Source organism: Amphiprion ocellaris, chromosome 2 (genome assembly GCF_022539595.1).
Source record: "Amphiprion ocellaris isolate individual 3 ecotype Okinawa chromosome 2, ASM2253959v1, whole genome shotgun sequence".
NCBI lineage: Eukaryota > Metazoa > Chordata > Actinopteri > Pomacentridae > Amphiprion > Amphiprion ocellaris.
Genome location: NC_072767.1, coordinates 8914621 through 8937881, shown reverse-complemented (window position 1 = coordinate 8937881; position 23261 = coordinate 8914621). Strand labels below are relative to the sequence as shown.

At 39.0% G+C, this 23261-nt stretch overlaps 1 protein-coding gene and 1 long non-coding RNA gene across 2 annotated transcripts; one reads left to right on the top strand and one right to left on the bottom strand.

Moving 5' to 3' along the window:
• Positions 1 to 7714: 7714 nt before the first annotated feature.
• LOC111585773 (alanine aminotransferase 2-like) lies at positions 7715 to 16983 on the bottom strand. The gene is made up of 11 exons (XM_023295372.3): positions 16789 to 16983; positions 15116 to 15205; positions 14774 to 14882; positions 14552 to 14685; positions 12825 to 13068; positions 12676 to 12755; positions 12451 to 12587; positions 10327 to 10501; positions 10081 to 10236; positions 8933 to 9042; positions 7715 to 8839 (listed from the first exon to the last, which is right to left on the bottom strand). The coding sequence occupies exons 1-11, from the start codon at positions 16891 to 16893 to the stop codon at positions 8740 to 8742; spliced, it is 1440 nt and encodes a 479-aa protein (XP_023151140.2). The 5' UTR covers positions 16894 to 16983; the 3' UTR covers positions 7715 to 8739.
• A 4367-nt stretch (positions 16984 to 21350) lies between these two features.
• LOC129347691 (uncharacterized) lies at positions 21351 to 23086 on the top strand. Its single transcript, XR_008599905.1, has 5 exons — positions 21351 to 21463; positions 21594 to 21719; positions 21925 to 22000; positions 22117 to 22316; positions 22572 to 23086. It is a non-coding gene; the product is annotated as an uncharacterized LOC129347691 (long non-coding RNA).
• Positions 23087 to 23261: the final 175 nt, after the last annotated feature.

Here is a 23261-nt window from a genome sequence, read left to right as displayed (position 1 = left end):
CATATTTTGGGTGACATGCTATACTATGACGTTTTTAGAGCGACATGCTATACTCTGACATTTTTAGAGCGACATGTTATACTATGACGTTTTTTGGGCGACATGCTATACCATGATGTTTTTTCAACCACATGCTATACGATGACATTTTTTGGACCAAAGGCTATATTATGACATTTTTAGAGTGACATGCTATACTATGACGTTTTTAGAGCAACATGCTATACTATGACGTTTGTAGAGCGAAATGCTATACTATGACGTTTTTAGAGCAACATGCTATACTATGACATTTTTAGAGCGACATGCTATACTATGACATATTTTGGGTGACATGCTATACTATGACGTTTTTAGAGCGACATGCTATACTCTGACATTTTTAGAGCGACATGTTATACTATGACGTTTTTTGGGCGACATGCTATACCATGATGTTTTTTCAACCACATGCTATACGATGACATTTTTTGGACCAAAGGCTATATTATGACATTTTTAGAGTGACATGCTATACTATGACGTTTTTCGAGCGACATTATATACTATGACGTTTTTTGGGCGACATGCTATACTATGACGTTTTTAGAGCGACATGCTATACTATGACGTTTCAAGAGCGACATGCTATACGATGACGTGTTTTGGACGACATGCTATACTATGATGTTTTTTGGGCAACATGCTATACTACGACGTTTTTAGAGCGACATGCTCTACTATGACGTTTTTAGACCGGAATGCTATACTATGACGCTTTTAGCGCGACATGCTATACTATGGGGTTTTAAGAGAGACATGCTATACTATGGGGTTTTAAGAGGGACATGCTATACTATGATGTTTTTAGAGTGACATGCTATACTATGACGTTTTTTTGGACCAAAGGCTATACTATGACATTTTTAGAGCAACATGCTACACTATGACGTTTTTAGACCAAAGGCTATACTATGACGTTTTTAGACCGAAGGCTATACTCTGACGTTTCTTGGATGACATGCTATACTATGATGTTTTTTTTATGCTATGCTGTGACCTTTTTTGGACCAAAGGCTATACAATGACATTTTTAGAGCGACATGCTGACAATGACGTTTTTTGAGCGACATGCTATACTATGATATTTTGTTGAACGACATACTAAACTATGACGTTTGTTGGAAAAAAAGCTATACTATGACATTTTTTGAGCGACATGCTATGTATGACGTTTTTAAAGTGACATGCTATACTATGACGTTTTTAGACCAAAGGCTATACTATGACGTTTTTAGAGTGACATGCTATACTATGACAATTTTAGAGTGACATGCTATACTATGATGTTTTTTGGGTGACATGCTATACTATGATGTTTTTAGAGCGACATGCTATACCATGATGTTTTTTGGACGACATACCTATGACGTTTTTTTGGACCAAAGGATATACTATGTTTTTAGAGAGACATGCTATACCATGATGTTTTTTGGATGAAATGCTATACTATGACATTTTTTGGGTGACATGCTACACTATGACGTTTTTAGATCGACATGCTATACTATGACGTTTTTAGAGCGACATGTTGTACTATGACGTTTTTAGAGCAACATGCTATACTATGACGTTTTTTGGACCAAAGGCTATACTATGATGTTTGTTGGGCGACACTCTATACTATAGGATTTTTAAACTGACATATTACTATGACGTTTTTTTTTGTTTTTTAGCAACATATTATAAGAATTTGAACAGTTTTAAAAATTACTATACTTTTACTTGTGCAATGAAATATTATTCTATGGCATTTTTTAGACGACATATACTCTCATGTTTTCTTGAAAAACATACTATTTTGACAATATACTGCACTATGACATTTTTTGAACCACATATCATACATGACAATTTTAGGCAACATCCTATCATTTTGCACTTTTTGAACCACATAATAATCAGTTGCATTTTTTTTGCCGACATGCTATACTATGAACTACAGGCCATACTACGTTATTCTTGAAAAGTATACTATACTTTGACATTTTCTGAACTACATCCTATACTATGGCATTATACACAGAGTGCTTTGGTTACATGTTGATTTATAATCTAGATTTTTTTTCTGTTTTGTTTTTTGACGGGATTACCACAGACCTGACCGTGAACACCATTGCCACCCACCCGAGGGAGACGCTGCCTGAGATCTCAAGGCTGCTTGGTCGTGGTCTTTCTGGTCCTGCTCCAGAACGCCTTCATCAACTATGTCTTCTTTTGAAGAGGCCCTCAGATGCTGCAATCTCTGACCTTAAGGAGGAATTGCTACTTTCACTCTGTAACGAGACGGCGGTTATTTTAAAGACCCAGCTCCTGGCGGCTTTGAGTGAAGTTTAACACCCATCAAAACGGAACTACAGAAAGTTAAATCTGAGCTGTCGGTCAGTATTTCAAACATCAAGTCCGACCTGGCTGCCCTAAAGCACGCTGTGGGTGAAACGGAAACTTCACTCTCCACATCACCGACGACATCATCACACTCCAAAGTGGAGCACCTGTCTGCTGAACTTTTAAAAGTGGACTATAAATGTGAAGAATGTGAGCAGCAGCAGACTGTGAGCAGCGGAATAGATGTGATCAGAAAGAAGTCATTTTCTTTTTTATTTTCTTTCTGGTTGACTTGATGCTGTCAGATGCAGATGTTGGAGCTGATTCTGATCTTTCAGGATAAAAAAGCTGCTTTTCCTTCACAGACTATTCAGGAAATTATTCTCTCAGGTTTTCTCTGCTATTTATGTTTTTATTATCTGTGATTATGTCATCATTTCTTTATTGTAAAAATAAAGTTTGAGGCATAAGACTCATTTAGTTATTTTAATCCTGAAATCTTTGATGTAGCAGAACTAAACTTCCATTTTCCTTCTTGTACTTCTGATACTAGAACGAAACGTATCTTCAACATGGATCATCTGCTTTTAATGAATCAGCAGCAACATCACAACAACAAATGAGACTATTTTCAACAAATTAATGAAACTGATGTCATTTAAAACTATCAGAGTCTGTTTTAGTGTCAAATTAAAGCTGATTACTGACAACTAGAACATTAACGTTACTGTTTTAATCACATTTAAGTTTCCTGAACGTTACATTAATGTCAACCAGCCACAGTTTTATGAACTTAATTAACCACATTACAGGAACACAACACAAGTCAGCTGTTTACATGAAACTCAACACATTAGCTTGGTGCTACGTTAGCTTCAATCAGGCTACGACTGAGCAGCTAGCTCGGTTAGCATCGCTAACATTAAAGCTAATATTTACTATGCTAACTTTCTTCTCTGGTCAACACACACTGAAACAAACTCCACCAACATCTGGAGTGCATGGCACACATTACATCTGACATTAAAGCTGTATATAAAGTGCATTAAAAGCGGAACCCATACGAAAGTAAACATTTACTTACCGAACTATTAGAGTCCTTTCAGTGTCTGCTGGTAGAATCAGCCCAAGGTAGAAAACTGGTTAAAACAAGCCAACGGGTAGGAAAACTGTCTGTGGAAAATGTTCTGCTGCTCCACCGATAAATAAACCAACAGTTATTATATCAGAATTAATCCAAACGAGGAGAACGGTCTCTGCTGCTTCCTCCATATGACCTGTCAATCATTCCAGTCCTGACTGTCAATCAAGTAGTTCCCCCCTGGCTTCGCAAAACTTTAACGCTCTATAAAAAAATCAATATTGATTTATTTTAAGATCGGCCACCTGATCTCTCATTTTGACCATGAAAACTCACGAAAAAAAATGTATGTACAGTCTATGCACTGTATTCTGTTTGGCTCCACACTTGCTGATGACCACTTCCGGTCTCAGAAAATGAAAAAACTGACTTTTTTTCGTTTCTGTCTCTCACTGGTTTTGCTTTCTTGTTATTCTAAATATAAAACGAAAATCAAAGCATTTTTTAAAAAAAAATCCTATATCCCTTTTTGATCATAAAAAGGAAAAACGCCTTGTATTTCAATTTTAATTTTTGTATTTTAAAACGAAAATCAAATAACCACTCGTTTTTTTGTTTTTCAATACCCGTTTCAGAATGGAAAATCCAATTACCAGATCCGTACACGGACCGTGGTGGATGTCTGGTGTGTGTGTGTGTGTGTGGGCTGTGTGTCTGAATGTTTTTGTAAAAAAAAAAAAAAAAAAAAAAGTGGGACTGAAACGAGTGAGAGTTCGTATCTGTGCAGGCTGCAGCCGAAAACTACAGTTGTAGTTGTCGGCTAAAAAACTACAACTCCCGGCAATAACGTCACTTCCTGTTGATGGGGACGAGAGCTTCTCGGGTATGGACACATAAGAATCATGTGACAGGTCATGGCCACAACGTGATCACGCTTATTTCAATGTAAGAAGTCCTCCAAATACCGGTGGTCTGGTTTATAAAGAGTTTTGTTGTGTGCGCTTTATTGTGTATTTTTACAAACCCACCACTGCAACGAAAAAGCACCCTGAGACCTGGTGAATGTGTGAAGTGTTAGTGTAACTCCCCAGATTTTATATGCAAAAAGAATTATCGATCTATCTTATCTGGTTTAAAATCTACAGCCAATCAAAAATCAATATGCAAAACGTAGCGCCGGCGCTACGCTGGGTTCTAAAGGGTTAAAAGATGTGCAGACTGCTTTGGTTAGTTTAAATAAAGAGGTTCAGAGAACTTACACCAATCAGCCACAACAGTACAACCACTGACAGGTGAAGAGAACAACACCAATCATCTTATCTCACAATATCTCATAATGCAACATTCTGCTGTTAAACCTTGAGTCCTGACATTCATGTGAATGTTTGACATGTACCATCCACCTAAACATTGCAGGTCAAGCAACCACCCATGGCAGCAGCAGTCCTTGATGCCAGTTGCCACCCTTAGCAGGTCAATGCACCCCGACACACCGCAGAAACTGCTCAGGAGTGGGCTGGGAAACACGACAGAGCTAAGCTGTTCACCGGGGTTCCACACTCCCCACATCCAAATCTTACTGAGCATCTGTGGGATGTGCCAGGATAAGCCTGATCTTGGTAGATCCCACCCTGCAACCCACAGAGCAGAATTCACAGGACATCCCCAGGTCCTGTGTCCATACCCCACTGGGTCAGAGGAGTTTTAGCAACATAAAGGAGACCAACACAATATTAGGCAGGTGGTCATGATGTTATGCCTTATGGTTGTATATTGATCTACTGTAGGGATGTTCTCCTCTAATACCAAAGAAAACCTTCCTACCAGTCCAGTCCATATCATACCTTACTAAATAGTTCTATCTAGTGGACAAACGGAGTCATTACATCCTCAAAGGGCTGACCCAGTGACCCAGAATGAAATTCATATCAGGAAATATTGCACAAAGTGGCATGTGTGTCTCACTATTATTTCAAATACATGTGAGTTACATCTTTAAAAGGTAGGCATAAAGCGCCAGCACTGACCACACAGTTGTTTCCTCGGTCAGAAATCAACTTTGAGTCTCAAGTCTCTTTGAGTCTTTCAAGCAAACATTGATGAAAATATCTTCAGATTATTCAGATTAAATCAAATTGTGAACTTCACAAAGCCCCAGCTTTATATCACAGGGTAAATGGGTTTGCAGTTTTTTTTTCCTGTGTGTCATCAGTCAATAAGTCAAAGCGCAGATGAAGTTTATAGGTGTGATGTAGTCTTTGGTGCCACTATAATGTAATTCATAGTAGTAACTCAGTAAGAAGTCTATAGGTTTATTTTGATCTACAAAACCTGACTATAGCATTTTTCTATTTCCATTGATCATCTGTGGCATAAGCAACATTTTATCATGTCTGTACTGAGCAACCAGCAGAAGCTTCTTTCACTTTTCACTTCCATTTATTTATAACCTTCCCGTGCCCTGTCTAATAAAGACTAAGAAATTACACTGAAAAGGTTCTTCATAATCATCTTCAGTTGTGCCCTAAGACTAAACAGGTGGATGTATTCCCAGACACACAGTATCCATACACTGACATACAGCCTGTCATAATGCATGACATGCAAAATGTGTCATAGTCTTTGTTGGTCAAAGTAACTTCTGACTCAAAGTCTTTTATGGTTTCTCCTTTTGAAACGTTTATACTGATAAATGTGTCACTGACCATGGAATTTAATGCCAGAACTCTGAACCTATACAATGCTGAGAAGCACTCTGTAGCTCAATGAGTCATTCTGAACCAGATTTTGGCTGAAGTCAAGGTTAGTGGAGATGATGCATCTCTTAATAGTGCTGATTTGCACATTTTAACAGATGTGAAGCTTCCATACTGCCCCAGTAAATTCAACTAGAGACTTTGATTGCATCTATAATAGCAAAGGGCAAAACTAGAGAGAAGAGACCGTCCTACTGGTCACTCTGACAGTGCCAAACATGGGAGGGATGGAGGGGAGGCTGACAGACTGCCTCAACTAATGGTTATAGGCAAATGCTTATCTAAATTATTCTCATCGAATCTAGTTGATTCATTTGTTGTAGTACTTAATATTCCTCAAATTGTAATGTTGTCTAGTCTTTGACATCAGATCCATCACCTCAAACTCTGTTTCCTGCCTTCACATGCCTGTGATTCAGCTTCTCCTCCCCCCACAGAGCCACAGCTGACTCCCAAAGTGTTAATTATCAGGTTCAATTTAGTGACTCAAAACATCAGATTGAACCAGTAGTTTCTGTACAGAAAACAAAATGGCAGGACTGCAAGGTTTCTACAGCATACGTCTCCGAGGAGAAACCCTGATGCCCCTCAGCACTGTGATCTGTATGCCAGAAGAGATCTTTGGACTGTTGGAGGGAGGCCAGACCACAGCATGGTATGTGGTTTATTGACAGAAGTCACTGGAAAACAGCCTTCAGAGAGATTTGATAATCTTGCATGAAATTTGACATCAGCACTGAGAGTGTGGTAGATGCTGGTTCCACAGCCTTCTGTCCATCTACCATCTTATTAGTTGAGAGGATGAACACATGCATGAAGCTCATCAGGGTTGGATACAAGCTAAAGTTGATATAACAATCAAGTTTACAAAAAGCCCTCTGTTTTAGCAATGAATACAGAAATATTAACAGGATGCTGTCTTTTACAGACCACATTTTGACTGCAGAGGTCTGAGGAATAAGCTGAAGTTAAATAAACCTGTAATATTAATTAGAATGAATGGTAAAAATAAAAGAATTTGTGTTGTGCTTTAATTGTTAGGTGCGCTACCCCCATTTTTAATGTAGGTGTAATAGTCTTTTTTCTGTTCTGAGGCAGTATGATCTGTGCGTTCTTAATATAACTGCTTGGGATGCAAACAGCAGCGTTTACCAGACACAGAGGTTCTGCTGCATTTAGTCCGCTATAGTGAATGGCACGACACTACAGTTTTAAAGTGATTGCACCTGGCTTGTCAAGACAGGTATTTGCCACAACACCGGAACAAAGGTTTAGTTTAATCACACTTTCTGTCAGGTGTACTTGATATAACCCAGACTTCTACTTAAAATTGAAGTTTTTTATTCTCTCAGTCTGAACACCTACAGCTGAAGACTCTGAAAACTGGAAAGAAAACTATTATTTAATCTGTTGAGGCTGTAAAACTCGTTCCAGTCCGTTGAGCTCGATGCAGCTGCTGTGTCGTTCCACCAACCAGCACATGATGAAAAGGTAGTAGGAACTCACACACTTACATTTTCCATACATATTGATTTATTTCCATATTGATACATAGTATGAGTGTCAACATTTTTATATACACTACAGTTCAAAAGTTTGGGGTCACTTAGAAATGTCCTTATTTTTGAAAGAAATCTTTTTTTTCCAATGAAGATAACATAAAATTAATCCGAAATACAGTCTAGACATTGTTAATGTGGTAAATGACTATTCTAGCTGGAAACAGCTGTTTTTAATGGAATATCTCCATAGGGGTACAGAGGAACATTTCCAGCAACCATCACTCCTGTGTTCTAATGCTACATTGTGTTAGTTAATGGTGTTGAAAGGCTAATTGATTAGAAAACTCTTGTGCAATTATGTTAGCACATGAATAAAAGTGTGAATTTTCATGGGAAACATGAAATTGCCTGGGTGACACCAACGTTTGGAACAGTAGTGTATATCTAGCATGAAATCCTACAGTCTCATATGTGGTCTACTATGTTGTTATAGTGTTACAGCATAAAGTATGTTCACATGTCCTCTGACAAAAGAACCAACTGGTGGTGAGACGCAGCGCAAACTATTGCAGTACCATGTATTTCAGCTTTCATTTTTGTACTATTGTTCTTTTTTAAATTCTGTTAAATGCTTTTTAATGAAGATTTTTTTTTACACCAATACTCCTCTATGACTTTCTTATCCGACTCTTCTGCTCTTTATTCATTTTCTTTCTCTTCTGTTCAGCATCCAAACTCTTTTCAAACCCACCAGTTGATTCATAAAACAGAGCCTCAGCTTTGAGTCAAAACAGACAGTGTATGCATTCCTGATGTACAAAATGGGGATCAAGTACAGAAATACACTAATTATCAAAGGAGAAAATGCTTGTGTCTGAGTATTTTTCTCAGTGTAATTGTCAAATATCAATTTCATAAGGACTTAGAACAATTGATACTTTGAGGATGAAGATGATTTCTATATTAAGAAGCCAATTTCAGGAAAAATTAGATGGGGGGAAAACTTTTCCTCCTTGTTATTATCCTTCTGACTTTAGTCGGGGTCACAGTGGCCATCCATGAGGCGAAGGTGAAAGGAACAGAGGCGAGTCAGGACCTCCTCCATGGTGTCAGGAGGAACAAGGACACATAACCTATGAGACAGAAGACACAAGACAAACACCTTTTGGAGAAAATGCAACATACAGTACCATGTTAATGTGGTTCTATCATTTTTGGTCTCTCACCTCACATGGTGGCTGCTGGTTGTTCCGCCGTGGTGCCCTGCACCCACAAACACACCCTCCTCTTCCAGTAACTTCTGACAGTACAGAACATCTGCTTCCACTTCCAGCATCTAAAAACAGACACCACGATAAGAGAGAAACAGGAATACCTGACAAAGTAATTCATTATTTAACTGTTATTTGCAGGGCTGCACAGTGGTGAGGTGGGTAACACTGTCGCCTTGCATCTAGAAGATTCCTGGTTCATGTGGATCTTTCTGCATGGAGTTTGCATGTTCTCCCTGTGCATGTGTGGGTTTTCTCCGGGTTCTCCAGCTTCCTCCCACAGTCCAAAAACATGCTGATGTTAACTGGTGATTCTAAATTGTCCGTAGGTGTGAATGTGAGTGTGATTGTTTGTCTCAATGTGTAGCCCTGTGATAGACTGGTGATTTGTCCAGGGTGTCCCCTGCCTTCACCCTCAGTCAGCTGGGATAGACTCCAGCCCCCCATGACTCGGATGGATGGATGGATGGATACTTTCTGCAGCACCAACTGTTGTGTAGATGATGGCATTTCTATTTTTAAAATTTTTTTTTATTTAAACCAAGCTGCTCACTGATCAGATCTAAGGACTGTATCATACAAGCGTAGGCCTCAAAAGTGTCACCAACTTGCAAGTTTCAAATCTGTGAAATCCCAAGTTTCTAAGTAAGGCTTATTAACTCTACAAGTGCATTTTGCTCTAAAATAGGCACATGTTTATCTTTTTCAGAGCAACAACAAGCAATAGCAGTGACTGTTATATCTGTTACAAATGAATCCATACTGTACACTGTATCTCCAACTAACCTGGTGTCTTTGAACTCGTTCCATACTGCTGTTCAGTTAGGACCCTATTGTGTCACATTTGAACAAATACTCATATAATTTATAAAGGACTTTAACAGTCAAGCAAAGTTAATATTTACTAAGATAAACATACAGCAGATGGAAAACATGAAACAGCATGCATGGAAATAAAAAATACTTCTTGCTGCGCTTGATAAAATCTTAGGCTGTTATGATAGGATTGCTAAACTATGCAAAAACTTTAGTCTTTTACCACATCACGCTACTTTTTTTTTTTTTTTTTACATGAACATGAAGGTTCTTGTGACGTTTCCCACCTTGGCTAGCTGCGTAAATTCAGATGGTAAATGCAGACGTGGATAAAGGTAGATTCCCCCCATCGCTGGCTGGCAGCTGATCCCTGGTAGATCACTCAGGAGCTCCAGAGCCCGCTGAGCATTCTGGGACAGAGTGGTCCAAGTGAGGAGGGTCTCCTTTGGTGAACAGAACAACAGAAAGCTGATTTTAAGGAGTGATATAATGCTGAATGCCAGCCGCTCTTGCAGACCTCCTTGTTAGCTCACCTGTGTGTATGTGTCATATGAAGGGTCTCCAGGCTTTGGTGGGTTGAGCATGAGGTCCAGAGCGAGCTGCCCTGTGACTGGAGTAGAGATGTCAGTGCACAGCATGGTATCAACAAAATGCATCACCTCTGGGTCCATGTTGACTATCTCCATGTACCCTGCCCTCTGACCACACCTAGGACACAGATAACAGATTAATTTGGTTTATTCAATCATTTATTACACCTTTTTTAAAAATCATTGATCTGATGGTGCAGTGGAGAAGCAGGTAGTTGTAGATTCACAAACACTAAATCACATGACATTGTAATGAATGTGTGTGACATGGGCAGTTGGGTTTGCATTGTCTGAGTTATATTGGTGAGTTTTTACTCGCCTAAATCCCCTAAAAACCCTGTCCTCTCTGTCAAATACACCCTGCTCAGGTATAAGGCTGGTGTGCTCTGACTCAAACTGTCTGAGCTCAGATATACTGTTGTTTGCACTCAGACTACTTCTGTGCATCACAGAACTTCTGCTCTCAGATTGGTGCTCTCACTCTCTGATCTTTGTTAACAAACCTGCTAAAAGCCCCCAGCCAATAGAATGCAACGTACGCATGTACAACAGTGACCAGTGGAAATGTCGCTGCCTCCTTGTAGGTCCACTCTAGTTACTTATTAATGCTCTCCTCCTGGGTGGTTACTGTGTGTTTATTCAGACTGTGTGTACTTCACTTGTTTTACTGTCAGACTTGACTGGGTTTTTACGTAAGAACAGTTGCAGTTTAACATCAGCAGATCCTTGCCAGTTGGGTTGCCCAACTCAAAGAACCCAAAGTAAATATTCTATTTTAATGAAGCTCGCCTTCTTCAGATTTAAGTTGTAAAGGCATATGTGTGAAATGAGGATACATCCATGACAATTCATGATTGATAATGCAGCATGTTAATTAGACTAAGCACTGCCAACATGATTACTGAGCAAGTATTTAATGTCCTATATTTCCAATGGAAATGAATTAATTAGGAAATTTAAGAGTCTTCTTCAGTTCAAGCCAGTTACCCTGGTTCTCTAAATCAACCCTCTAAACACCGAGCAGTTCCTAGGCAACTTTTTCTTTTTTCAGTGTGGGCTCTTTTTTTTTAATATAAAAAATATCAAAAATAACAGTCCTGTACTTCTTTAGAAGCCATCGAGTCTTTTGTGCAGGGTGACAAAGTGATACTGACATAAATTATACAAAATAAAAGTCCAATTTCTTTGATTATTTGCTTTGCAAAAACTGAAAAAAAAAAAAAATAATAATAAGATAAATAAACAAATGGAATGAAATTGTCCAACATTTTTCTAAGCGTGCACAGATGTTAACTACACAAAGTCCACATTGTAGAGATATTTTGTTATTGACATTTTTACAGCTTCTACAAAGTTGGTGTTTTTCACAGTAACTTCACAAAGATGTTTCACCATGCTGAATTTATCTTCTAACAACTGCTGCATTGATATTATTGATTAAGTGTGTTTTTTGTTTTTGTTTTATTTATTTTTTGGTCTTCTCACTGTCTCTTGTCGTCCCCTCTGCCTGCAGTTCACTTCGAAATTCCCTCAATTCTTGCCACACAACTGTTGGTCACAGCTGAGTCAGACATGTCTTCTCAGTTGCTCTATGTAATACAGATTTTTTTTTTTTTTTTTACAGGATCCCCACAAACTGTTTATTTTTTTGCATTTTGGAATAAAGCATGTAGAATAAAGTGATTCTGATTAAATATCAGGATTACATTTATTAAGCTTAGATTTGGTTGGCTGCACATCACACATGCTACATTAGCATATGTGTTTGTCTATTTCTGGGTCAGATAAAGGGAGTAATTTCAGGATTTTTTCAAAGCCCATCAGCAGGTTTGGAGGTTCAGCGTGTTAAACAGAACAACATAAAATCAGGTGAAAAAGGTTGAAGACTGTGATTTGAAGAAAGGCTAAGAGCCACTGAGTCTAAATGCACTGTAAGGTGGAATAATGCATTATCACTTTCTGTAATTCAATGAGATGTGCTGACAGTTAAAAAAAAGAGAAAAACCTTCTACTCTGCGTGTCTATGAAGGATGTAAGATAGTGTTGATGATTCTGAGACAGACTCACTCTGCTATGCAGGCGCAGGACAAAGAGTGGGAGGAGACCAGCTCCACAGTCTCTGCATACTCTTTGCCCATCTCAAACAGGACTCTCTTATAGGAAATAAACTCTCTGTCCAATCCAATCATGCTGTCCTGGTAAACCTGGAGGGCAGAAGAAAAGCACTGATGGATAAAGAAAACTGACAGTTCTTGAATTAAAGTCCAATCTGAGGACAGAGTGCGTAGACACCTCATCAACAAACAGTAGGAGTCCCTCAGCTGCTGCAAACCGAATCACTTCCTCTATTGATTCCCTGGTTTGCACGTGGCCTAGAAGGATAAACAGCAGTATTAATAGTGATTAATGTTTATTTATTTTACCTGTTGCATGCTGGTTACCTGTGGGGTTTCCTGGGTTGCTGATGTAAATTGCTCTGGGCTGGCAGCGCCCCCTAGCAGTAGTCACAGCTCGGTGCAGCTCGTCCAGGTCTATAGCCCAACCTTGCTCCTCCACCAGCCGGTAGGGCACCAGAGCCACCTCACCCTCATCCAGCAGAGTAGGCAGTGTGTGTGGGCAGGGCATGGGGGTCAGCACCCCTGTCTGAATCTCCCCCTCTCCACTGGCCAGCAGCCTCACAATAATCTAAACACAATAATCCACAATTATGCTGTTTATTTGTGTAATTCTCCACTCAGGACTTTGAAGGATCTATCTGGCTTATTGCAACCATTTTTTCTTTTCTTATTTTTGGTTATTGTTTATTAGATAATTAATGGCTGCACAGTGGTGAGGTGGTTGGCACTGTTGCCTTGCAGCTACAAGATCCCCGGCTTGCGTCTAGACCTGGGCCTGGGATCTTTCTGCATGGAGTTTACATGTTCTCCCTGTGCATGTGTGGGTTCTCCGGCTTCCTCTCACAGTCCAAAAACATGCTGAGGTTAATTGGTGATTCTAAATTGTCCATAGGTGTGAATGTGAGTGTGATTGTTTGTTTCTATATGTAGCCCTGTGATAAGACTAATGACCTGTCCAGAGTGTCCCCTGCCTTCACCCTCAGTCAGCTGGGATAGACTCCAGACCCCTGTGACCCTAATGAGGATTAAGAGATGTATAGGTAATTGATGGATGGACGAATCGATCAGACAAGCTTTTAGAAATTAAACAGTGCTTTAAAACATTATTAGACTACCTGTCATAACGAGAAGTTTTTGAAATCTGTCAAAAATTGGTTTCAAGCTAAAAATTGTATTGATGTTTATTAGACAAATAACAAACTGGAACAACTACATAGTCCATTCAGATATTAACCAAACATCTTAATATTTTCTATGACCTCCTTTGGCCCTGATAACATCTTGCATTCTTGCTGCCATTGTTTTCATGGACTTTTCCACAGTCTCTTTTGTTATTGAGTTTCGAACAGTTTCTAGCTGTTCCCAGAGACTTGCTTTGGATGGAATATTTGTGCAATCTATTTTGGAATTCAATAATTCCCAGATCTGTTCAACAGGATTCTAGTCTGGACTTTGACTTGGCCATCCATCACTTCCAGTGCTCCAGATTCCTTTTTCTTGGTCCAGTAGTCTCTGCACAGCTTTGAAATATGCTTGGAGTCATTGTCTTCTAGGTGTATGAACCCACGACTAATCAGATTCAATCCAGAAAGGACTGTGGTAGACCTTCTTGTTTATGATATCATCCATTTTAACTAATTCTGTAATTTAGTTAAATAGTGCACTAAGGCTGAGGGTCTACAGAGGTCAGAGTTCACCTGCAACAATATTTTTTACTCATTCTGTCAAAAATCTGTCCATCTTCCGCTTTACATTTTGTTCCTCCTACAGTTTCTCAAAGATCCTGCAAGGGGCCACTCTTCAGTTTAGATAATATGGCATATTACGTTGTTTACAAGCATCTTATTGTGTGACTGCTCTTGATTTTTCCTTGTCTGATTATGTTGCATTGACATTACTGTGATCGCAGAAGTCAGCAGTTATCTTTGTCAGCACAACTGTACTATAACTGATAGAAATGGTGGACAAAATGACAAATTATGGCCACAGTCATCCTTTAATTATCCCTTCAATAACAGTAAATGCTAGTAATAATTATAGTATCTTCATACCATCAGTGCCTTTTGAGAACCAGATGAAATAAAGACGTTTTTGGCGCATGAAGGAACTCCAGCATCTCGCTTTGTGATGAACTCAGCGATGCTTTGCCTGACATGAAGCAGCCCAGAGGAAGCAGTGTATGAACCTAGGAGTCCAGTCATAAGGTATAATATTTGTATACATGTGCGTTAAACATCATTCTGTCAAGTGTTAGACTTTTTCACAAGCCTCACCCACACTTCCGCCATCGCAGGCCTCCAGCAGCCTCTGAGCTCTCAGCCTGACATCCAGAGGAAAGCTTTGGTCTGTCAGCAGCTCAGGGTACAAACACACTGCCAAGACCTGACAATACAGGACAGAATCATGAATACATAAAATAGTTTTGTTCACTCAAGAAAGTGCTTTCCTGAGGTAAAAATCTATTTATGTGCAGGATATCCAGTTCAAAAACACAACAGACAACGTGGCTACAAAGCATATCACACAACACATGATAACAAAGACTTTAAATGTGTGCAAGGAGTCCCTTCCATAACTTTTATATCAACTGAAACATGCAAAAGCACAAAACTAACCTGTCGAACAAATGAGACGGGCTTCATTCCTGCTCTGTGAGGATCACCTGAGCTGACATCAATCACCTCCTTAAAGGGTTTGTGCACCTTCTGCAGGAGAACACATGTTAAAGCAGGACACGGTCACATCCAGTTTGGACTGTAGACCTCCTAAAGGCTGGGGCCAACATCACCACTTATCAGGTTCTTACAAAACAGTCTCCCTCCAGGCAGTTGAACAACACAAACAACATCTCAAATGTTGTAAAAGATGCAATTTCATCTTCTTTTGAGCATTTATTTATCCTGTGATCCCCACATTTCTTTTTTTTTTTTTTGAACAATTACACCTTGAGTCACTGACTTCGGGGTGACTGACCAGCTTTGAATCATGATTTAGAGGGGAGAGTATGATACGCTGGAATCATCATCATCAGTTTCCCTAAAGAATGTGTAGAGCAAAGCTATGTCCTCTCTTCTATTTTTCATGTTCTCATAACATTGTCCGCCTTGATTGAATGTCTCACTCTACCTCAAATTATCAGGATAAGACAAATTCTTATTACTCTTTTCTTGGCTATTTTCCATCAGTCAGTTTGTCCTCTTGGTCAGCAGTAACAGCTATCTAAATATCAAGCTTCTACTCCTGAGAAAAAGCCAACATTAGCATGTTACTGTGATTAGAGTAGGGTTAGCAAACAGCAAATAAAACATGGAATAAAAATGGTACCACTGATGTGTAAGCTGAGCCAATCAAGCCTTTGTTAGTTTATCACCTATTATTGATGAATATGTACAAGAAAATTGTAAACGAGAAGGTTTGTTATTCAGAAATTTTGAAGACCAAATGTCCTCTAATTCTGGAATGACTCTAGAAGTGGCAGACTCGTGGGTGAAATGTGCAAGTGCCTCTAAGAAGCAAAAGAGAGGTTCAGATGCCTTCTAACATAGGACCATGACTCGACCTGAGAATCTCCATAGGCATTTACTTACAAACTTCTAGCCCTTTATTGCAAATATTTAGTTCAGTCCAGCTAAATTCCAAATGCCACTTATTGATATACAAGAGGAAATTTCTGTTCCACACAATTACCTTGTTTCCCCTCTATTGTATTGTCTGAAAGAAATGGTTTTATTTGGATATTGCTGAATTCTAACACCTAAATTACTGTTGTGCTGCATACAAAGCAAATGAAAACAGGAATATGATATATTAATGTTCATATTTAAGCACTATAGTCAACTCATAGCTTGAAGCCTTGCAACAATCCCAGACAACAGGGAGTCTATGAATTCGTATCAGGGTTTATGTGTATATATATATATATATATATATATATATATATATATATAAAAGGCAAATGCAAACGCACATCCTGCTGCAAATTCCCATTGAAATATTGATCAACTGTTACTTTTTACTACATGCATCAAAAAAAAAAAAAAACTGGATGAAAGACATACTGGAGTGTCTCAAAACTTCAAGTTATCTGCATGGAAGAGCAGGTGGCAATTTCTAAAACTGAGAAATTTACGGTATTTTGGCTACAACAAGCTTTAAATGCTGCTTTCCCCCTTTAAATAAAAACATTGCATTAATAATGGAAGAGAAATGTATCTTACTTAAGATTAGTTTGGTGATGAGGTTTTTGCTTCATTTTATTTTTTCTTTATCCTTCAAAAATGGCACTTACCTGTGTGATCTCCTGTGTGATGTGCTCAGCCAGACTTTGGAGAAAACTTTGTGGCGACACTCTGATTCCTCTCGCTCTGGGATTGACGTGTTGCAGGGAAGTCATTGTCTTTTCATGAAAACACTTTAAATGTCAAAACCTTTCACTTCAGTCTACTCGCTGTAATCTGCGGAGCTTAGATAGACACCGGGCGGGTTTCTGTAAAAGCTCCTTCCTTGTGTGCATAGAATAGAGGAGAATGCATAACTAGTGAATACTAAAAAGGTTAAAGTTTGATCCCCGTTTGATATTTAATGCTTTGTGCATGTTCAGCATTGTGTTAGCAAATTATGGGTCATTTCAGAATTGGAGGACATTTGGGCTTCCAAATTTTTGGAAAAATAAACTCTTTCACTATTTTCTGCTCCATATTAATTACTAATAGGCAACAAATTATCAAAGGCTTGATTAGCTCAGCTTACAATCAAGGGTACCATTTTTATTCCATGTTTTGTTTAATCATAGTTACAGGGTTGACAATCCATGCTAATGTTTGGTCCAGGGACAGGTCAGAGAAGTGCAGACACAGATCAGGCTGACAGACAGAAGTTTCACACACAGAATATTTTTATTTATCATGTATAGATCATTTTCAACCATCACTCTGAATTTACAGAAGCTTTGATCGATTCTGCTGCTGTGATGCTGCAGGTATTTATTAAAGTCGGAGGAAACAATGTGACACAGCAGCTGTTGGCAGCAAACAGGACGTCTGGAGGTGTTTTAATGTTTCTACTGAATTGACAGTGACATTCAGAGACACACTGAACAGTGTTTCTGTCAGATTCAGACATTATTCTAACAGGTTTCAGATTTGTCTGAGTTACATTAGGGATCAAAGTTCAGGGTCTAGGTTCACTGATTCATCATCCTGATCCGCAGAACTGATGGAACAAAGTGGAACTTACAGAAGATCATCAGGGGGAGAATATTTTGTAGCACATTACAGAACACATTCAGCCCCTGGATGTATTACAGCAGCAAAGTTCCTTTTTATACTGAGAGAAGCAGTTTCAGTGTTTCAGGCTGTTTCTTCACATTTCTGCACAAAGATCAGTCCAAAATGAAAAGTGTCAATTAGAAATTTTCAGCTTGTGTGTCTTCAGTCAGCAGAGACTAAAAACACACACAGAGCTCTCACATGACAAACCAGCTTTTATGTGTTTTGCTTGTTTATTGTCCCCCTCCTATCATTGGTTGTCTGCTACACTTGTCATGTTGATGCACCTGAACGCATCGTCAGTGATGATTCCTGGACTGTTTCTGCTCTTTCCACATCACACTTTCTCACCCTGGGGGCCCAGTTGGGGTAGATCATCCGGTGGCATCTTCTTCATTACATATTGATATATCTGTCAAAATCCAGATAATAATGTGACTCAGACAGATGTGGAACCTGTTGGATTAATGTCAGAAATAAAAACGTTGTTAAGGTTTCACTGAATGTCACTGTGGATTCAGCAGAAACATCATAACACCTCCAGAAGTCCTGCTTGCTGCCCACAGCTGCTGTGTGCCCCATTGTGTCCTCTGACTTTTAGAAATACCCGCAGCATCACAGCAGCAGAAACCATCAGTGCTTCTTTACCTGCATTTACGCACATGGCACAGCAGCGGTATTTTGATTGAGATCAGACGATAAATAATATTCTGTGGACTTCTACACACCATGTCAGACGTTCTATACAGACTGGAGGTTTACAAGGTGGAATTATTTGTATGAAAGTTTCTCTGGATGACTCCTGAGCTCCATCAGAGTGTCAGGACAATTTTATGAAGATAAATAGTCGTTACGCACAAAATGTGATTTGACTGTTTTGGATGTGTTATTGGAGGTGAACTTTGTGTAAACTCCTACATATACATGGAAAAAGTCAAGTTTAGAAACAAATAAATTGACATAATAGAACATTTATTGAACTTCATATCATAATTCCTCGTGCACAGATGCGTGCGTGCATCATTTAAAACCATGGAAACGCTCTGAACGCATATAAAAGGCCCACAGACCTTTGATAGGCCCTTTTTTGCACTTGGACTTTGTCTGGACCTTTTGCAAATTGACCTGATCTCTAGAAAGCTCTCAAAGCCGGAAAGCATCTCGAAACCAACCTTCCTGAAGACCAACCTCAGCGGATCACCAAGAAAAGAAGAAGAAGAACCTGCCAGAGAAAGCACCAGTTTTAACAGAAGCACCTGCAGTTTGCATTCAGGTAAGAAAATTCATTTCATGCTTTTCCTGCGTCTCAGTCATCTGCTGATCTCTGTAAACACTTTGAAAGCGGATTCAGTCCAAAGATGAGGATAATTCGTTGAATTTAAAGTCTGTTTAGTAACAGAAATTGGAGGGCCTGGTTGTATAATGTTGTTTTGGTAATGCTGATGTTTTCTTGGTGTTAAATTGTCATTTGTGAGTTTTACTGTATAAAAACCATGAGATATGTAAACAATGCGCTAAAGGGATTTGATGAAACTGTTTTTGTTTTACACTACTGTTCAAAAGTTTGGTGTCACCCAGACAGTTTTTTTCCCATGAAAACTCACACTTTTATTCATGTGCTAACATAACTGCACAAGGGTTTTCTAATCATCAATGAGCCTTTCAACACCATTAGCTAACACAATGTAGCATTAGAACACAGGAGTGATGGTTGCTGGAAATGTTCCTCTGTACTCCTATGTAGATATTCCATTAAAAATCAGCTGTTTCCAGCTAGAATAGTCATTTACCACATTAACTATGTCTAGACCGGATTCATTTAATGCAATCTTCATTGAAAAAAAGTTTTTCTTTCATAAATAAGGACATTTCTGAGTGACCCCAAACTTTTGAATGGTAGAGTACGTTTTGTCCTCATTTGACGTTGAAAGTTTTGAGGAAAATGGCGACTGGACAATTTTTTCATAAAATGTTTAGAATCTGATCTGTTCTGACCCCTGAAGGTCCTCAGAAGTTCTTTTCTAACTTTCTGATGTAAAGTTTATTTTCATGTGATGTGGGTCATTGGTTTGTTTGTGCTGAGACCAGTAATATGATTCATTTATGTGGGAACTGTTAGAAAACAGGGAAAAGCTCTGAATACTGTCCACATCAATCATCTGTAGTTTATACAGGATTATTTGTGTTTTTAGATCACCTTTTTAAAAAAAAATATTTTAAAGTTTATAACATGTTAAATAATTTCTGTATATTTTAGGGTTACAGTTTTAGACAAAGATGGCGACTGGGCCATTTTTCATAAAATAATTGAGATGTGTCAGAACCTTCAGGTGTAAACGAAGCAGCTGAGTTGATCTGCTCTGGCAGCAGGTCTGGTTCCACAGTGGGTGAGGAACCTGCAGGCCCTCATGAAGGAGTGCAACAGAGAGCATGGCTGCCTGACAGGTAAGAGAGGTGCTGGGCCTCCAGCAGGCCAACCTCCAGGTAAGAGGTCTTGCACTTAAACTCTTACATTTAGTATATTTAAGATCAGGGTTTTTTTTAGTTGTCTGATCGATCCATCCTGACTTTATTTGAATAGATTTCATCTTATTCTACTTTATATATTTTCCCTTTGTATAGTGTGATTTATGTTGGATGTGATTTGATCAGATTTTATTTGAATGAATCTGTTGTGATGATGTCTGATCAATCTATTCTGGCTTTATTTGAATAAATTTAAATTGACTGTATATTGTTTGTGGCCCTGTATGGACTGGCGAGCTGTGCAGGGTGTCTGTGCCTTCGCCCTGAGTCGGCTGGGATAGGCTCCAGCCCCAGCCCAGCGTAACCCTACAAAGTAAAGAGTAAAGAAAATGGATGGATGGATGGATGGATGGATGGATGGATGTATTTTGTGTGATTCCAGCTGAACTCTGTCCTTGCCAGTGGGACTCAGGTCAGGTCCTTTCAGAGGTGTGGGTGGATCTTGAGGGGAATAGCTCCCTCACAGTGAAGCTCTGCTCTGTCTAAAGGTGAGAAGGATGCAGACAGCATGTCATGGAGGAGTCATATGTGTGTCTGCATCCCACCCTGGACCCACAGTGGATTCCACAGTGACAAGGATCAGAGTTCAGGGGAATCCACTGAGTGCGGGGGGAAGGTAAGTTTTAGGTTTAGATTTTATATTTGTAATACACAAAGTTTTTAAATCTCCAATAGGAGGTGAGAAATTTTCTGACATGTTTTCCTGTTGTTTTTTTCAGCCCCAAATTCTGATGACTCCAGGATTCAAAACTGAAAGAAGGATGAGAAGAAGACCCAAAGATGAGACACAGCTCCAGCACACGCATGAAGACGAGGAACCGAATCCACCAGAGACGACCCTAGAGACGACAACCAGCCTATGAGGTGACAGGACAACTGGAGAAGGAGCACAATGCACTGGTAATTTACATGTACTTTAGAAAGAATCACCCCGCAGATACTGCGTGTTTACACAGGAATTTAGTATATCACTGACTGAGAAAATGTAGCTCTGTCAGAATCATTGGAAAATGTATCTACATGTGTTTTTTTTAAAGCTACTTCCTGAACACCAAACGATTTCAACAAGGATGGAACTTTGAGGAGAAAAAAGTCATTAAGAAGAAAAGGATGATGGGAAACATGTCCAGGACCGGTGCATGAGACGTGAGACCACTCAACTAATACAAGGTGAGTCCATGGAGTGAACTGGCTCATTAGATACTTGATGTTAATATGAGCATATTCAGTTCTATGGCTCAAGTGTAATTATTTATCTGTGATTTAATGAACCTTCTTGCTGTGTTTTTGCTCTCTTTAGAGCTCTCTCTCCAAGACACCCAGTAAAATGAAGGATCAAATCAGGACAAGAAACTAGATAAGGAGCAGCCCCAGCATGTGAACTCAGATTATGGAAGAGGGGATGCTTATTAGAGTGACACAAAATGTGAGACAACAAAAAAATCTAATTCTATCATGTTTCATTATTTTGTGTATGTTGTGGCCTATAAAAAGGGCATCATCCATCCATTAGCTACATCTTTTAGCCAACCTCAGAGCATTCACAAAGAGACAGACAACAATTCACTCTAACACTTTAGATTTAGTTTGGAATCACCAGTTAACCTTCCATGTATGTGTTTGGATTGCAGGAGGAAGTTGGAGCACAAAGAGAAAACCACATAGTCACAGAGAGAACATGAAGAGGAAGAACCAGATGAGCAGCAGGTTGGTACCAATATAAATACAATGAACCTAGTGACAGTGTATTGTTACATACTCCTATTGAATGTGAATCTCACACACATGTCTGTGATTCTTTTCTCCCAACGCTGTGACTTCAGAATCTAAGAAGACAAAGAAGCAGTTCGAGGAGCCTCCAGATGATCAACAACAGAACAAACATGTCAGAGAACAGGAAGAAGATGAATAACAGCATCAAACAGAGAAGAAACAGATCCAAAAGAAGAAGAAGAAAAAGAAGAAGAAATAGACCCAAGAAGAAGAAGAAGAAGAAGAAGAAGAGCTCAAGATTACTCCAAAGGTAAAATCCTCAATTTCATTTTCATTTCAGTGGATGTCTTTACTAGAGATGTAGATGATGTGAACAACAGCTTTAACATTGCATTTAGTTCATTCTTAGACTCTGTTGTTTTTTTCTCCAAATGTAAATACACCAGCCCAGGCTGCTGGGTGACTTCCCATGATGCACTGAGCACCTCCACTCTCCTCATCTCTCTCCATACAGTTCGATGCCACCATTGTATATCACTAACTTTGTGTCTGGTCCTCTCTGCAGGTATCTCTGGATCTGGAGCTAGACATTTAGATCTGCTGTTGCTGGCCTCACCCACTTGCAAAGAGTTCATGTTCTCTCCCTCCTCTGTATCCTCATCCCAGACGGAGGTTTTTTTTCAACTTCCTGGCAACAGGAAGTTTTTTCCTCAACACTGTTACCACATGTTTGATTTGATCAAACTGCAATAAGTGAGAGTCTTAAATAAAAAGTCAAAACAAGAGAACTGTATCTGTTTGTTCAGACGTTTGACATTATGGACTCTTCCTGTAACCTTATTCTATGGTTAGAAAATCATGTTAGTCTAAAAATATGTTTTCAAACCATTGGTTTTTCATAAACACCTGTGACTCCATCTTCAAACTGTCCAGCATTTGAATATATGAAAGGTTGTTTAATAACTTGGGATACAAGTTCAGTGTTACTCTCTGCTCTTCCTGCTTCATCCTGGATTTAAAACAGTCCCAGTTATGATGGATTTTAATATGTGGCCTGATAAGTAATAAACAAATGCTGCATTTCTTAAAAAAAAAAATAAATAAAAATAAAAATTTAAAAAAAGCTACATTTCTGACAATACCATATTGGGGAATGAACAGCCTTGGCAGAGTACTGCGCTCTCTGACTGCTTTTCTTGTTCTCATTTGCTGTATTTTTGCCATTGTGACAACAGAAATATGCTTTCTGTAAGAA